Below are 17715 nucleotides of genomic sequence, written 5' to 3' on the forward strand. Positions count from 1 at the left end.
CTTTTTCCTCCCAGGTTTCCACAGGCTTACTTCTTCCATCTTTGTTTCTTTGAACTGAACACTAGCTTACTTGTATTGCCTTATTTATTTCCATGTACATTCTAATCATTCATGCATGACCAGCATATATATGGACACTGCTATATATATATATCTCTTCTGCTAGAAAACTTTATAGGAAGGAGCTCCCCTCATTATTGTCAAACTTTTAAACACATATTCTTGCATGACTCAAAATACTTCTTAATTAGGAGATGGTATGCATGGATTAAACATGTCCATGGTAATGTATTTTGCTCATTTCTCTCAGATAAGTGCTTACTTGGAGGATGATATGCTTGGAATTGAGCCACTCGAACTACATTTTCCTTTTGACCTGAACAAGCAGATGGCATGCTCATTACAGTTAACCAATGAAACAGATGGTTGTATAGCCTTCAATATCCAAACAACGTCCCCCCTGCCATATTGCGTACATCCAACCAGAGACATTGTGCCACCGAGATCCAAGTGTAGTATCGACATAACATTGCAACTACATACGAAGGCACCATGGCATGCTGGCGGGTTAATTATTCGGAACACTAAAGTGAGTGATGGTCTTGCAGCTGGGGATATAACTACATATATGTTCGATAAAGAGGCAGGAAACTTGGTTGATGAGGTGAGTTTGGATGTTGTTTTTGACAGACAGCTACAAGCCCCACACTTATCTGAAGTACCAAAGCATACATCACTTGCACCAGTAGCAGTTTTGGGTACGAATGATCCGAGAAATCAAGGGGCATCTAATGTGCCACGGTTATCTGCACACGCAGGGTCAGAAGGGACAGTCTCTGAGGTGAGCTTACTCAATATGCATGAAAGCATAAAGGAGGCTTAGTATGGTACTGTAATTAGAACACCGATGTTTTAGACAATCCAAAACTGGTGCGCTTGGCGAAATATCTCTTTCTATGAGTATCTGCAGTACAATCTCATTAGTTAAGTTACATGCATGCAACCCAACGAACATAAACAATAGCTACCCTTTCTTCAGGAAATTTATGCAAATGTTAAACGGGTAAGTTCTCTCTCTGCAGGTAATTCCTGCAGGCTCCAGCAAGCTTCTTGACATCCACCCGCCCGAGCTTTGGTTCACCTTCGAACCCAACAAGTTGATCCCCTGCTCACTGTACCTAACAAACTACACAGATGAATATGTGCGGTTTAAGCTTATGGAGAAGAGCATGCTCATGGACAAAAGGAGGCTCTTTCTAAGTCTACCACTCTATGGCATTGTCCCCCCGAGCTCCACCTACATTCTCGTTGTGACAACGGATAAAAGGGAAAACCTACCAGAAGAAAGAGACGTTGATTTTGTCCTTCAGAACAGTGTTGGTGATGAGCGCCTCAAGCCTTTCAGAAACCAATATGATTGTGACCAATATTTTGAGAAAGCAACAAAGTCGGGGAATATGGTGCATAATGTGATACTCAAAGTTGTTTATGCACCCGAAGGAAAGACGGCATGTGAGGTAAGTTGGTTCTAGTAAGCAGTTGCCCGATGGGGATAAATGAGAAGTAGTACAGACCACATTAGTATGTAAATCACTTGAAAGAATAGAACCGCCTGCTCATGTGGCATGTTTGCTTGCCTCGCCTGTCCTGGTTTTGGACAGGGTTGGCGGAGCAATATGGTTAGCGTATAAGAAATTGTCAGAAAGCAGAGGCCGGGGTATTCCCATTTTCGGAAAAAAGTAAGCAAATGAATAGCCAACAGAACCACCTAAATTCAGTGAGATTTAGGCCGGTACGATATATGATCTATTTTATTTTGTTTAATATAATTTGGAAAGGCCAGTTTAGATCTCAGCTGAGTTCATTCGAGAGACCAATTGCTTTGTGGCATGAAATACTGTTGCTTGGAAAGCGGGTTGATATGCACTTATGCTTCTTTTTGTTTCTCTTTTTCTTCATGCATCCACGATGTAACAGGCAATTCCACCTTTACTTAAGGTCTGTTTTCCTTTCTCTTCATAGATCTTTCAACCTTTGGATTGTATAATTTTACCAGAGTTTGTTCGATCAGATGACATTCGTGGAGAAAACCCATGCAGCATTGTGTTCCCTGGATGCAAACCAGACAGAGCCATGGTGAGTGATAGAGTGTGTATCGTGTATAGTACCTATAGGCATTAGAATGGCTAAACCTCTTTCAACTGAGTACGTTGAATGTGATTATGACGCGTTAAATTTGTTCTCTTCACAGGATTATAACTGGTCATTACGACGGACGTGTTGGTTTATGGGACTATGACACACAGGCAGGTTACTGTAGTTTCTCAGCAGTTAGTACCAGTCGAATTAACATCTCAACATACAAAGTTACTGGTAATTGCTGATATTTTTCTGTGAGGAAAAGATAAGTTTGTTGTTGTTCCACGTAAGCCATAATAAAATGCTAAAAGCTTTTCTGATCAACCTGAAAAACCGTCACACTATACATCTCTTTTCTAGTGATGATATTCCACTTCTGGATACATTTGATGGGTCATCACAAAAAGCTAAATTTTTATAGACAAATGTACCATGCTTTTGTTTGCATTGTTAGACTAACAAAGGGCTCATTTGTATTTACTGGCAGAAATTTCTTGCTTTGGTTAAAGTCACAGGATCATCAGGCATGATATGAAATCTCTGGTTGTTTTATTAACATAACTATGTTTCTTGCATAAAACACTGATATGCTGATAAGATGACCATTCTCACTGTAGGTTGTCTTGTTAAATTTATTGAACGGCGTCAATGGTTTCTGGCTGGGTCATATCACGAAGGATTTATCCATGTGTACAACTATGAAACAGATGTGCAGGAAGTCAATAGTTTCCGTGCTCATGATAGATTTCTTGAATCGATGGCCATTCATCCTACGCAGCCTTATGTGCTGTCATCATCTGATGCACAAATAAAGCTTTGGGACTGGGACAAGGATTGGGAGTGCAGACGAACGTTTATGGAACACTCCCATACTGTAAAACAGGTTGCATTTAACCCATGGAACACCAACAGTTTTGCTAGTGCTTCAAGAGATCACACAGCAAAGGTTCGGACTTTTCTCTTATGCTAACCGAAAATTGGCTTTCTTCTAGACCAACTGATTGCAAACTCGTTTGTTTGGTGTTCAGGTTTGGAGCCTTGATTCTTCCAGGTCTATGTATACTCTGTCCGGGCATTTGGACGAAGTGAACTGCATAGATTTCTTCACGCGTGATAATCAGCAGTATTTGATTACTGGCTCTGAGGATATGACTGCCAAGGTCTGCTATTTCACTAAAACAGGCAGCAATGTATTATGCAGATAACATTAAAAATAACACATGCTTGTTTGTTTGTTCCAACCAGATATGGGACCTGCGGAAAGAGATGTGTATTGAGACACTAAAAGGTTTCATGTTTCCAGTTGTCTCTATTGTTTCCCATCCCAGACTTCCACTTGTAATTATAGGTACAAGAAACGGCATCGTTCATTTGTGGAGCTTGACTAATTTCAGGTAATCGGCACTGTAGGAGTATGTCCTTGCGACGTTCACAAACTTGGCACACCTAACATGTGTCGTTGCACATGTTTCAACTAATGCTAGCACGCGCATCACTTGAGATGCTCGTGTCACACAATTTTATTTTCAAAATGTTGTCTCCCATTCGATACAATTAACGTAACCGGAAAGTAATTAGTGATGATTCATATTCTCCAGGCTTGAGAGAATTCTTCACATTGGTTGTCATCAAGGTGTCCGTGGTCTCGCCGCTTTGATGGGGTCAAGAAGGTAATCGATATTTCTGATATTGTCTTTTTTACTGCCTAGCATTGTTACATTGTACTATGTTTTATAGGTGGAAAATAATGGTCTTCAGTGCTAGCTTTATTTATTTTTTCATTTCCCTGCCACCTATTTTTCACAATTCTCGCCATCTATATGATGTTTTGCATGTAAACTGAAGCACATACTCTATGTATCAGGGTTATCATTGGACATGGTTCAGCAGTATCAATGGTGGAGATCCATAATGAAGAACCTGTTGATAGCAAGGCCGAAATGGAAGTCCGATATGAGCGGCAAGGATGATCATTCAGTATGAGCGACACATATTAGAATATCAAATCCAAGACATCCGTCCCCGGCGTTGCATGCACCGATACCTGCTGATTAGGGCTAAGAAGAAGAGACAAAGTAAACCTTACGGCAGAAAGAGGGTGAGGAAAGCAGTGATTTGGAGGGGAAAGGTCTGACAGAGATAAACTTAGCTGTGATAGGTGGAATATATATGTATTGTATAAAGAACACACACTAACAATCATCACTAGATATTTTGTTGTCCTCACAATCTTCCACAGCACCCTCAAAATTATGTTTGGTCCAATAGGCTCTCCTTTGGCATCCTAACACCCAATTGCCTGCTCCTAACTCCGATTACACTAACTAATGTGCATGTTAGTTGTTTCTTTCGTCCTTTTTATCCAAGTGACCAAGTCTTGCAGAACGATGGCCTAATTGTCCAATTATGTACGCTCCCGTCTGCCTCACCAGAAGTCGTATCTACTGCCTCCGTTCCTAAATATTTGCCTTTTTAGAAATTTCAAATGGACTATCACATACGGATGTATATAGACATATTTTAGAGTATAGATTCACTCATTTTACTTCGTATGTGGTCATTTGTTGAAATCTCTATAGAAAGACAACTATTTAGGAACGGATAGAGTAGATGACAACAACGGATCCAGATGGCATTTCTTTTCTTGACATGAGACCACAGTTTTTTACTTGGAGAGGGGTCAGAGCCCACCTGGTTCAATGCACATTAATGAGCTAGCTGTTGCAACCTCGTGTTTGTCATAAGATATTATGGCTGGCCGGCCGGGGCACATGCACCGTTAATGAGCTGTTCCACGATAGATTAGTTTACGATCTCGATCAATGGGGCCAAGGTTAAGTCTATGTGGTCGAGAATGGCGTTATGGATGGAGGCCGTTTTTTGTAAAAATTCAAAATTATAAAACTTTGGTTTCGAAAAAAATCTAAAAAATTGTACAAGTAAACAAGGATGTGAGGCTTATGTGTGTAAAATTTCAGGATGAGAAAGCCATATGATGAAAGAGTGGTTGAAATATTCTTCCACTGGATTCGATCGACTAGATGATCTGAGAGACGAGAGAAACAATGACTTGATGGTTAGTCGTGGAAACTATTAGTTCTCTCCAAACGACGCACCAGTTGTCACGCATGCTGATGGTTTGATTATATAATTCATGAACTTTTTTCAAAATCAATGAACTTTTTTTCAAAACCGGTGATTTTTTCAAATATGACGAACATTTTCAATTTCAATAAACTTTTTTCAAAATTGATGAATTTTTTTCCAAAACGGATGAACTTTGTGTCAAAACCTATGAACTTTTTGCCAAATCCGATGATTGTTTTTCAAAGTCAATGAACTTTTTTCAAAATCAATGAAAATTTTCCCATAATTGATGAAATATTTTCAAAATAGATGAACTTCTAAAATTCCGTGAACTTTTTTTTTCAAATTCGATCAATTTTTTTCAAGTTTAATGAACTTTCTTTTTTAAAATCGACGAACTCTTTCTAATTTGATTATCATTTTTAAAAATTGATGAACCTTTTTAAAAATTCATGAACATGTTTGAAGTTTGTTGACGTTCTTTCAATTTTCATGAAGATTTTTTGAATTCTAGATTTTTTTCCTTATTTTTTCAAAAGTTGACTGGTCAACTGGCCATCTGTCGAACGGTCAACCAATATCGAGCGAACAAGGCGATCGAGCGAGTGAATGAGACAACAATTCATCTCCTTGTTAATCATACTTATAATCGTGTTTCACATCCGACAACTATTGTAAGACATATTATCAATCAAGCATTTCTCTTTATGTCTTCTTTAATGAGTTTTTCTTGAGATCCAAGTCAGGTGATGCTGCGCACCACCGTCTCTGTAAATGTCTGCTTTGGTCGGTCTTTGCCAACAGCTTCGCCTCTGCAGCAGCTATAACTACCACATTTGCAAACTACCACTAGGTACGACATGACCCGACCTATTTTTAGTTATGAACTTATGATTGATGCATGTGTGATGTTGCTGTTCATGTTGTTTAAATAATCTAGCATGCTGGATACACACGCTAGGTTGCTTTAATCATGATTTACATTATGGAATTAACCATGAATTGCCTAATTATCCAACATGTACTTTAAGTAAGTAGCCGTATTAACAACTGTGTAGCCATGATTAACTAAGGCATGAATGAAGATCATGCAAAATCATCAAGCTTAGTAGTAGAAACATTGCAGGGAAGTGTGAACATAGGATAATATATGAAGTTGGGTCATGCGGAACATGTCACCCCCGAGCTCTCTCTATGTGCCATGAGGAACCGATCTAAGGAAAGAAACAATAGACAAAATAAATAACATTAGATAAGCAAATATATGTGGTTGATGGTAAAAGCTAAATTAATTGGATAATATGCTATTTATATGTTGATAGATGAGTATATGAGAAAGGGTTTGTATATGCATTTATATGTTTGTTTACCTCAGATGATGGCATCTATATGCTGTCAATTTTGGCGAAAATCAAAGGCATAACTTCGTACATCACTGTAAGGCCCAAAATTTGGAGGTGGGCTAATAAGTTCGATTGGAAAGGACGTGGAAGACCCAAGATTTTTGTGTGCCAAGAGCAGCCAGTGAAGGTAAGGAATAACCGTCCTCTGGCCAGCTGTGTCGCATGCGTCTCTGGCCGCGACCTGCCAGCGGCATATATGATGATCCTCACCCACATATCTCTCATCTCCTCCAATGTTTCTTTGCATGGTTCGGGCAAAGACAACCTGGAATCCTCCTTCGATATCAACTCTTTGAGATTTTGTAGAACCACAGGCTTGCTGATGCTGCCAGTCATCATCATCATAAACTTCTTACGAAAGCCTTGTAGTACTGATTTGGCACTGGTTGCAGTGACCTGCAACATAACAGGGTGTGTAGCAAGGAGGTACATCATATAATTGGATAGTTTCCGGCAGACACCAACCAAAGCAACTATTTCCACATCCCCTATGATCCGCCCCAAAGCCAGTGGGAGTATGATGGGTATAATGCGTATGGTGAGGGACGGCACCGTGGCTCCTCGTCCACGGGAGGAGGTCGTGGCTATGCCTGGCAGAGCGATGGGTCGGCGGAGAGACCGTTTCTCGGCCCTACAGGCGGTTTTGTTGAGGGAGCCTCAGGCCCAGATCACCGTCAGAGAGGTGGCTTTCGGGGCCATCGCGGAGGTCGGGGAGGAGGCCGTGGGAGGTACCGCCGACCACCCCCGCCTAAGACAGTTGTTGATCATACGGCGTCAGCACTAGAGCCCCACCATGCGCCCACTGAACTTCCTCCTCAGGCGATGGAGGTGGTGACTGCTTTGGCCAGTGCGGAGATTCCTGAGGATGGGACTATGGCTGAGGATACCGGCAGGACTGATGCTGATAGGCCGTCCAAATATGCGCGCAAAAAGGAAAAGATGCTTTGCTACCGTTGTGGGGAGAAGGGTCATTTCATTGCTGAGTGCGTGGCCGAGCTATGTGAGACATGCGGCAAGCCGGCTCATCCCTCCAGTGAGTGCCCGTTCTTGCGTGACCAGGCACCGTCACTGACTGTGTATGGAGTCTATTGTGCTGAGCTTATGTTTTTTGAATCACCGGCCGCGAGAGAGATTCCGGATGAAACCCCGAGCTTGACCACCGGGGTTGTGAAGGCTACCCAGGGAGAGGTGACTGAGACGCAGATCGTGCAGAGGCTTCAGGAGCTGGCTCCGGGGGACTTTCGGTGGGAGTTGGTGGCTCTCGAGGATAAGGTTTATAAGGTCGATTTTCCCACGGTGGATGACTTGCAGCGTTTGTTGAGCTTTGGTTTGTGTAGAGTTCCTGGCACTTCGGGCATTCTAGAGTTCCACGAGTGGACGAAGGTGGAGCCTAAGGGAAAGCCGCTTACACAGGTCTGGTTGCGGTTTATAGGCGCCCCATCTAAGCCTTTACAGGATGTTCGAGTTGTGGCCAGTTTGGGTACGTTGGATGGGAAAACGGAAAGAGTTGATATGGCTTTCACTCGGGCTCATGGGGTAGCCCGGATTTTAGTCAGTGTTCTGGATATTGAATTCGTGCCTGATGTGGTCAACTGGACCTATAGGGGTGAGGTGTTCCCCCTAGATATTGAGTTTGAGGACACAGATCTGTTTGCAGATGCGGTTAATGGGAAGGATGTTGATATGCATGAGGGTGATGGAGATGCGGGAGCCAATGGGCCACAGACCGATGAGCCGACATGACAGGGGTCGAACGGGTCTCGCCCAGATGCTCAGGTGCCTGGGGAGGGGACCGGGGTTGAGCCGGCAGCATCGCCATCGGTGCCTATGACCTCGTTGCGATTCGGGTCTTTTGACCCAGCATCAGCGCCACCTAGACTTTGGAGTGACCGGGTGGATTCTGATGATTTGTTTGAGCATACGCTGCCTCTGTTGGAGTTTGAGGGGGCTGGCGGTTCTGGACACTTGGTGAGGGCCTCACCGGCGAGGACTCTGGTTGGAGTTGGGGTGGGGGAGCCGGAGGTCGCTGCTCTTTCCCTGCCTCATCTGGTGGTTGAGGCGCCGGTGCGGATGGATACCTGTGAGCTGGTGGTGGGGGTGGGGGGTCAGGGCAGGAGGCCTTGACGTCTCCCCGCCATATCCCGACGCCGGTGACGTTGGTCACGTTGGGGTCGGCCAACGCCGGGGGAGGGAGCCCGAGGCAGGTGGCCTCGGCTCCTGCCACTCCGGTGGAGGCGGCTACACCTGCGCCATCTGCTGCGTTGGGGGAGGGGCTGGGGCAGGAGGCCCTGGTTCCTCCTTCTTCCCCGATGGTCTGGAGGACCGCCTCTTCTTCGCCGACAGCTCTTCCGTCTGCACTAGCGGATGGGGCGGGTGGAGGACGCGGGCAGGCGGCCCCCGTCATCCCCTCTCTGCCCACACCGGTGGCAGTGGACCACGGCGTGGGGCACCTGTCTGTGGGGCTTGGGAGCCCGCAGCCGCCTCCTCTGGTAACCTCGGCTGACCCTTTGAGGGACTCATCGCCAGGTTTGACTAGGGAGGAGGTTGTGGCTTTTGGCGAGATCCCGGATCCCGTTTCGACCGGGAGACGAATGAGTGCTCGCATCCACGAGCTCCCGGAGGTGGATGATATGCAGCAGCGGTGCGCTATGAGGGCGGCCAAGCTTCAGGAGGCTGCATCATCTTCTGGTATCTCCGTCAACATATCTAACTCTTTATTGCATTTTTCTAATGATGAGATTATAAATAATGCAAACCAGTTAGGAGTTTCACTAGGTGCAACGGGTAGTGAGATCACTAATTCGGTCAATGATATGTTAGATTTGGAGGCGGAACGTGTCTTAGAGACTATTCGTAATCTTGCAGCAGTTAAACCAATGAATGATGATGAGATTGATGCGTTAGGGGTTAGAGTGCTCGATAATCTGTGTGCGGATCTAGCACCCCCTACTCATGACTCTGAGGAAGATGATGTACCCCTAGAGAATGAGGCTAGTAATATAGGCGAAACTGGTTATGGGGACAGGGCGACTGAGCCTAGTATACCTAAGCGTAAGTGGAAACGGAAGATCTATCCCGATTCCGCAGTTCGTAGGAGTGCTAAGATGCGAGTTACTAAAAAATTCCATGATGAACTATGAGAGGAATTTTTTGGAATAACAGAGGTCTGAAGGACTTGGCTAAAAGAAGATTCCTAGCTGAGACAGCTCTAGAGCAGAGGTTAGATTTTGTTGCTCTATCGGAGACAGGGAGAGATAACTTTGCGTCCCAGTTTCTCTCTTCTCTTGTGGGTGGTATTGATTTCGATTGGCATTGCCTTCCTCCACGAGGAAGATCGGGTGGTATCTTACTAGGTGTGAGATGCGATTTGCTTGAAGTCCGAAGTGTCGTGATGGGAGACTTCGCGGTGAAGTTTCGAGTCAGGTCTAGGGTAGATGGGTTTAACTGGGCTTTGGTGGCGGTGTATGGTGCCGCGCAGCCTGAGCTTAAAGCGGAGTTCCTGGCGGACCTTGTTCGAATCTGTGGGTCAGAACAGCTTCCAATTTTAGTTGGAGGTGATTTCAATATCATCAGGAGGAGAGAGGAGAAGAACAATGATAACTTTGACGGCAGATGGTCGTTTATGTTCAATACCATTATTGAAAGCTTGGATCTGAGAGAGATAGAGCTTTCTGGTAGAAAGTTCACCTGGGCTAATGCTCTACCAGACCCAACCTATGAAAAACTTGATCGAGTACTTGCGAGCGTGGAGTGGGAACAAAAGTTCCCTCTGGTTACGGTGCAAGCTCTTTCGAGGGGAATATCTGATCACACCCCATTGTTCGTCGACTCAGGAGAGCCGAACCATGTGGGTAACAAGAATACCTTCTCCTTCGAGATGTCTTGGTTTGAACATGAGGAATTCTTGGACTTGATCGCCAGGGAATGGGATAGAGGTGTAGGAGGCAAGAATGCGATAGAGCGTTGGCAGAATAAGATTAGGCATTTAAGAAGTTTCTTACGGGGTTGGGCTAAGCACCTCAGTGGTGAGTATAAGATTGAAAAGGATAGACTCCTTACTCTTATACAGGCCCTGTACATACAGGCCGAAGTCAATATCTTGTCGCCAGCTCAGCTTCAGATTAAAAATGAGGCGGAGAAGAGGCTGAAAGAATTGCTTCGCGAAGAAGAATTGAAGTGGGCTTTGCGTGCTAAAGTCCGCAAAGTGGTCCAAGGGGATGCGAACACTCAGTTCTTCCATTTGATAGCTAACGGCAAGCACAGAAAGAAGCGCATCTTTCAGCTTGAGCAAGACGAGGGCACTATTTTAGGTCAGGATAACCTAAAAACATACATTACCGACTATTATAAGCATTTATTTGGACCTCCGGGGGATAATTGTGTGTCCCTCGATGAGTCCAGGACTGAGGATGTGCCTCAGCTATCAGCTGCTGATAATGATATTTTGGTTGCCCCGTTTTCGGAGAAGGAGGTTTTTGATGCTATTGCACAGATGAAAAACAATAAGGCTCCCGGACCGGATGGATTCCCGGCAGAGTTCTATAAAAAGTGCTAGCACATTATTAAGGGGGATTTACTACATATGTTCCATGATCTGTTCTCTGGACAACTTCAATTATTTCACTTGAATTTTGGGACTATCGCACTGCTTCCTAAGAAGACGGATGCTGTGAGAATTGAGCAATTCAGGCCGATCTGTCTCCTCAATGTTAGTTTCAAAATTTTCACCAAGGTCGGGACTAACAAACTCACACAGATTGCGCATTCTGTGGTGCAACAGTCCCAAACTGCTTTCATGCCGGACAGAAATATCCTTGAAGGGGTGGTCGTCCTGCATGAAACACTTCATGAAATCCATTCTAAAAAATTAGATGGAGTAATTTTTAAAGTGGATTTCGAGAAAGCGCACGATAAGGTCAAATGGCCATTCCTCCAACAGTCATTGCGTATGAAAGGTTTTGATGAAGCCTGGCGCCGACAGGTTGAATCATTTACGCAAAAAGGTAGTGTGGGAATTAAAGTTAATGATGACATAGGTCATTATTTCCCGACACATAAAGGCCTCAGACAAGGAGATCCGATGTCCCCTATCCTGTTTAACATTGTGGTGGATATGTTAGCAATCTTGATAGGAAGGGCTAAGGAAAATGGTCAAGTAGGTGGATTGGTACCTCATCTTATTGATGGAGGTGTATCCATCCTTCAGTACGCTGATGATACAATCATCTTCATGGAGCATGACTTGGCCAAGGCTAGAAATATGAAGCTCGTGTTATGCCTTTTCTAACAATTGACCGGGTTAAAGATTAACTTTCATAAGAGCGAGTTGTTCTGTTTTGGTAGGGCCAAAGATGAACAGGATGCTTATAGGCAATTGTTTGGGTGCGAGTTGGGAGAGTTACCCTTCTTCTACCTGGGGATTCCAATCCACCATCGTAGGCTGACAAACAGAGAGTGGAAGTGCATCGAGGACCGATTTGAGAAGAAACTGAGCTGCTGGAAGGGTAAGCTCATGTCATACGGAGGTCGATTAATCCTGATTAATTCGGTGCTTACGAGTATGCCAATGTTTCTCCTATCGTTCTTTGAGGTCCCAGTTGGTGTTAGGAAGAGACTGGACTTCTATAGATCGCGTTTCTTTTGGCAGGGTGATGAGCTTAAAAGAAAATATCGGCTTGCTAAATGGGATATTATCTGTAGACCGAAAGACCAAGGGGGTCTAGGTATTGAGAATCTAGAAGTTAAGAATAAATGTCTTCTTAGCAAGTGGCTGTGGAAGCTCTCATCGGAGACTGATGCTATGTGGGCTCAGATCCTTCGCAGCAAGTACCTCCAGACAGAAACTCTGTCCCAGGTTACAGTCAGGCCGACCGATTCGCCTTTCTGGAAAGGCCTGATGAAAGTCAAACAGGCCTTCTTTAATAGGACGAAGTTTGTTATTGGAAACGGCTCGAGTACACGTTTCTGGGAGGATACTTGGCTCGGCGACACACCCTTGGCCATCCAATATCCGTCTTTGTACCACATTGTTCAACGACGTGAGGTATTCATCGCATCGGTCTTTCAATCTACCCCCCTTAATATCCAGTTCTGACGAACGCTAGCGGGCAATCGTTGGGAAGAATGGCTCTATCTAGTTAGGAGACTGATGGATGTCCAGCTTTCACAACAACCCGATGAATTATGCTGGAAATTGAGTAAGTCTGGAGTATTCACGGTTAAATCAATGTATATTGATGTTATTAATTCGAACTCCATTCCTACGTCTAAACATGTTTGGGATGTCAAAGTTCCTTTGAAAATAAAAGTGTTTATGTGGTTTGTCCATAAACAAGTTATTTTAACTAAGGACAACTTGATAAAGCATAATTGGACAGGACCTACTAGGTGTAGTTTCTGCGAACGGGATGAAACTATCAAACACCTCTTTTTTGATTGCCCGTTGGCCAAGGTACTTTGGCAGACAGTCCATATTGCTTTTAATATCAATCCACCGAATTCTGTTAATGCGTTATTTGGGACCTGGCTTAATGGGATTGAGCCTGGCTTAGCGAGACATATTCGAGTTGGAGTTTGTGCTTTGCTGTGGACTATCTGGACTTGCAAAAATGATTTGGTCTTTAACAGAATATCATGTATACATTTTTTGCAGGTCATATTCCGATCTACGGCTCTGATCCGTTCGTGGTCGCTACTCACCCAGACGGAGGCCAGGGAGCATTTGGTTACTGGGTCTTTCCGCTGGGAGATGGTCGCTCGGGATATCTTCAACCGGTTTGGATGGCGGTCATGTAATAGGATAGGTATTTAGTTTCCCTATCTAGTTTGAGCTGGCCGGCTGTGGCATCTTGTCTTGGCTAGTGGGTGTTTCTAGCCTTGTTTTTGGCTCTGTGTGAGCTTTCTGTACTTTTTTATTACTTTTGGAGACCTTTGGAACCATGTAGATACTTCTTTATTTAGTTAATAAGATGACCGTATACATCTTTCTGATGCAGAGGCCGGGGAATCCCCCTTTCCCAAAAAAAAACACTTGAAACCTCACTGAGGTGTATTATTGTTGATATATATATATTTAAATTGATTATGACTGCACTAAAATCTCTAGAAAATTCCCTTGCCATGTTATTCACACTAAGATGTTGCCACAGCCTACTCGGTCCTCCTCCGAAAGGGGATTGGAGAATGACTTCAATCTCCTTCTGAAAACTATCTGTGATATCCGCATCCACCTCCTCGTACTTCGTATCTAATGACTTGCTTAACCAAAACAACTTGTCCTCTCCAGCACCAACTGCTTTTGTGATCTTCCTGATCCTGGTCATCACTCGTTCCGACATGGACGGAGTACTTGGCTTTTCCTCGCAGCCCACATAGATCAGAAAATTGTACTGGCCCATGTTGTTTGACCACAACATCTTCTCCTCTGGCCATCCAATAGTATTACCGGAGAAAAGCGTCCAGGACATGCGAGTGAGCCGAACCCACTTCTTAGCTGTTAGAATAAATCTAAGGCACACCATCGATTTACCGAGGACCAAGCAATCACACAAGCACGACACCGAGATTTGTTAATGAGATTCACCGATATGGCTACATCCCCAGAGCCTGACTACGGGCGCTCCTCCCCGTGACACCGTCACAATACCGCACCCCGGCCGCCCGGGTGCCGGCACACGCCGCCAGCTCCCCCGCGTGCCCGTGCTATTATGTTGACATAGGTTACATCGTGTGTCTATCTTCAATATATATGAGAGGCCTAGGATACAAGTGTCCTATTAGGACACAACTTCTATCATGTCTACACACAGTCCAAAACCAAGTCCAATTGTAACCCACCTTTACAATAATATTCGACACAACTCTAACAAACTTCACCTTGGCGAATATTCTCCACCACCTTGGATTCATCAATGCGCCGAACCTCCATGTACATTGGACTTAAGATACGCCATGAGCACCGTTGCTACTCCCAGACTCCATGTGACTCCACCTGCAACTTTAGTCCCTTCTCGTCTTCTTCACAGTCAACACCCAAGCAAAATTAAATTCCTCATTACTCTACCTTGTGCTTCTAACTTTCGGAGTATCCGCTCAACGCCATCACACATCAACCACTGTCTGCATGAAAGTGAACAGCTCACATATTGGATGCCACATATAAGAGTTACCTGAATTCAACATCACCGCTATTTCTTGACTGCATGTCTGAATCTTGAAGAAATTTCACCGTCGCCCTGTGTCACCCCGAGTCAAATTTGCAGTTGTCTCATCCTTTTTCCAGGATAGTCTTCTGACATGTCCCACAGCTATAACACTTCGCCTCCTTCTGTACTTGTCATCCGCACTTTGCCATGTGCACTGAACACCACGGAATATACGGCCATGTACTCTCCCAGCTTTTGACAATTTCAGACTTTCCGCCACTTTCTCAGATTCTTCATGGTCAACTCCTGTCCATCAACTAGCACCGATAGACCCAGTCACCAACTTGAATCTGGTACTCGTCAACACTGCTTCAGCACCCCTGCACAACTTTGTCTGAGCACATGCCTGACCGCCAGTGCCTTGGTCTGTCCTTGTGCCCCGTGCTTACCGCACGCCTCGCCGCTATCACCGCGTCGAGCCTCTGCTGTCCTGGTCGAGTCTCCTGGGTAGCTAGCCCACACTATCTCAACCCCCACTGCAGAGAACCATCGATCATCACTGACCGATGCCGAGTATCACGTCTCCATCAGACCACTGGTACCCAGTCCGATCCACGTGTCTCTCGCTATCCCGCTGAAATAGGCTTTGATTCTCCGACGTCTTACACCGTAGCCCCTCCATCAGCACAGAGTGAAGTCGTCCATTAGACTCCAGCTCCACCTTCAACATGACTTCATGTAGCTGCGCCTTGCTACCCCGTGCCCTGTCGACATCAAGTTCCCATGTGTACACTGCCTTGAATCAACCCCGCGCCATAGTCTTGTCGAAGTCGCACAAGCCCTCAGGCCTGCACCACGTGTTTCCACGCCCCAGAAGTCGGCCATCATCGGCATCACGCTCCTATGTCGTCGTCGCTGAAGTCATCACCGTCTTCTGCTTTGACCGACATCCCCGTCGATCCGTCAGACAGTCCAGTCCGACCCAGCCGAAATTATCCGACTGCAACCATGCTCCACCCTGCGTCATGTCCGCCTCGCACATCTCAGTCCATTGCATGACGCCCTGTGTATGCACGATCCTGCCACGATGCACTCCAGACTCCTTCGAACCTTATGCGCACGTCGTCCCGCGTGCATCCGCAGCTTGTCCGCGCACCTCTCACAACCTAGTGTGCATGTTGTCATCCTTCTTCACGATCCTCGTACGAAGCAAAGAAAATTCCAAACAACAGCATTGCTAGCCTTCCCGCATGCATGTGTACCATAGAGCATAAACGAGTTGCTTTGTTTAAGGGCATCTCCAGCCGCGCCCCCAACAGGGCCCCCCAGGCCATTTTTTCGGCGCCGGCGCCGAAAAAACGGCCCAGTCGCGCCCCCAGGACGCCGAAAATCGCTGGTTCGGACCTTTTTTCCGCCCGGCGGTCACAGGCCGAACCCGGCGCGTTGGGGAGCATTTGGGGGCTCCGGCGCTAGGGAAAAGCACGCCTGGCCCACACCGACAGCGGAAAAGTCTAGGTTTTCTTCCCCCGACTCGCATCGCACCCCCCGCGTCCTCGGCCACCACTAGCTATATCCCAGCGACGGCCGCTGCCCTACTCCGCTAGATAGCCGGAAAATAGCAGCGCTTCGCCACGGCAGCCCCTCCCACAGCAGCTGGGCATTTCCGGCCACCGTTTCCGGCCGCGGAGGCGCGGTTTAACGGCGGGTACATGCCCACCGAGCGTAAGGTGTTCGGCGTTTTTCCTGCCTCGGCGATGGACTCGGATGAGGAGGAAGAGCTCGCCGCGCTGCTGGAGGAGGAAGCCACGGCCGACGTCCAGGAAGAAGAGCATCTCATGGTGCTCGCCGCCCTCGGCCAGCTGCTGGCGAGCAATGAAAAGCCGCGGCGAGGTGGCTCGGCGCCGGGGCGGATGAAAGCAAAGAACCGGCATCGTCTCCAAGGCTACTGCATGCTCTACTCCGACTACTTCGCCGATGCTCCACTTCATGGCGAGAGAACATTTCGGCGCCGTTATCGGATGAGCCGAAAGCTCTTCCTCAGGATTGTGAATTCCATCCGGGAGTTCGACAACTACTTCGAGTGCAAGATGGATTGCACTGGCACTCTTGGATTCACCTCCATCCAGAAGTGCACGACAGCGATGAGGATGCTTGCATATGGAGCTCCCAGTGATTCACTCGATGACTATGGGCGCATGGCCGAGTCCACCAGCATAGAGTGTTTCTACAAGTTCTGTCGGGCAGTGGTGGCAATGTTTGGGCCACAATACTTGAGAACACCCAATGCGGAAGACACTGCTCGGATCCTAGCCCAGAATACAACAAGAGGATTTCCTGGGATGCTTGGAAGCATCGACTGTATGCATTGGAAATGGAAGAATTGCCCATTTGGTTGGCAGGGGATGTATAAAGGCGCCAAAGGCAGTTGCAGTGTGGTGCTTGAGGCGGCAGCCACACAGGACCTTTGGATTTGGCACTCCTTCTTTGGTATGCCAGGAACTCACAATGACATCCAACGTGCTGCAGTGCTCTCCTATTTTTGCCAAGCTCGTTGAGGGCCATTCTCCTCCGGTGAACTTCGAGATCAATGGGCACCAATACAACAAGGGGTACTACCTAGCAGATGGCATCTATTCGAGATGGTCGACATTTGTGAAGACGATCTCAAACCCTGCGGCAGGAGGCAAGAACGCCTGCTTTGCGAAAGTTCAGGAGGCTTGCAGGAAGGATGTCGAGCGGGCATTTGGTGTGCTCCAATCTCGATTCGCTGTTGTTCGGTATCCCGCTCAGACCTGGTCCAAAGATCAAATGTGGGAGATTATGACTTGTTGTCTCATCTTGCACAACATGATCATCGAGAGCGAGCAAGAAGACCCAGTGTTTGACACTGAACCATACTACAGGCAGGGTCCTCTAGCCAAAGTTGATCACCAGCTACCGGC

The 17715-nt window shown here is 46.2% G+C and overlaps 1 protein-coding gene across 3 annotated transcripts; it reads left to right on the forward strand.

The window, feature by feature from the left end:
* Positions 1 to 271: 271 nt before the first annotated feature.
* On the forward strand, positions 272 to 4368 carry LOC125521309 (uncharacterized). Of its 3 annotated transcripts, none has more exons than XM_087534990.1 (11): positions 272 to 841; positions 1083 to 1517; positions 1978 to 1998; positions 2072 to 2136; positions 2252 to 2306; positions 2627 to 2663; positions 2757 to 3085; positions 3168 to 3299; positions 3385 to 3427; positions 3738 to 3809; positions 4004 to 4368. In XM_087534990.1, exons 1-10 carry the CDS (start codon positions 275 to 277, stop codon positions 3794 to 3796), a joined length of 1743 nt encoding a protein of 580 aa, XP_087391116.1. In that variant the 5' UTR covers positions 272 to 274; the 3' UTR covers positions 3797 to 3809; positions 4004 to 4368. The 3 variants fall into 3 exon arrangements, with proteins under 3 accessions (XP_087391116.1, XP_087391115.1, XP_087391114.1); XM_087534989.1 differs by having other exon boundaries at positions 273 to 841; positions 3385 to 3487; XM_087534988.1 differs by having other exon boundaries at positions 278 to 841; positions 3385 to 3533.
* The last annotated feature ends 13347 nt before the right edge of the window (positions 4369 to 17715 follow it).

Source organism: Triticum urartu, chromosome 7A (assembly GCF_056163025.1).
Source record: "Triticum urartu cultivar PI428250 chromosome 7A, HENAU_Tu73, whole genome shotgun sequence".
NCBI classification, from domain to species: domain Eukaryota; kingdom Viridiplantae; phylum Streptophyta; class Magnoliopsida; order Poales; family Poaceae; genus Triticum; species Triticum urartu.

Bases quoted from the DNA above. Each gene is read 5' to 3' on its own strand.
- LOC125521309 (XM_087534988.1), top strand. From the start codon at position 281: ATGGTAATGTATTTTGCTCATTTCTCTCAGATAAGTGCTTACTTGGAG. The intron at 2,664-2,756 runs GCATGATATGAA...TTCTCACTGTAG, and splicing joins TAAAGTCACAGGATCATCAG to GTTGTCTTGTTAAATTTATT. The intron at 3,300-3,384 runs GTCTGCTATTTC...TGTTCCAACCAG, and splicing joins CTGAGGATATGACTGCCAAG to ATATGGGACCTGCGGAAAGA.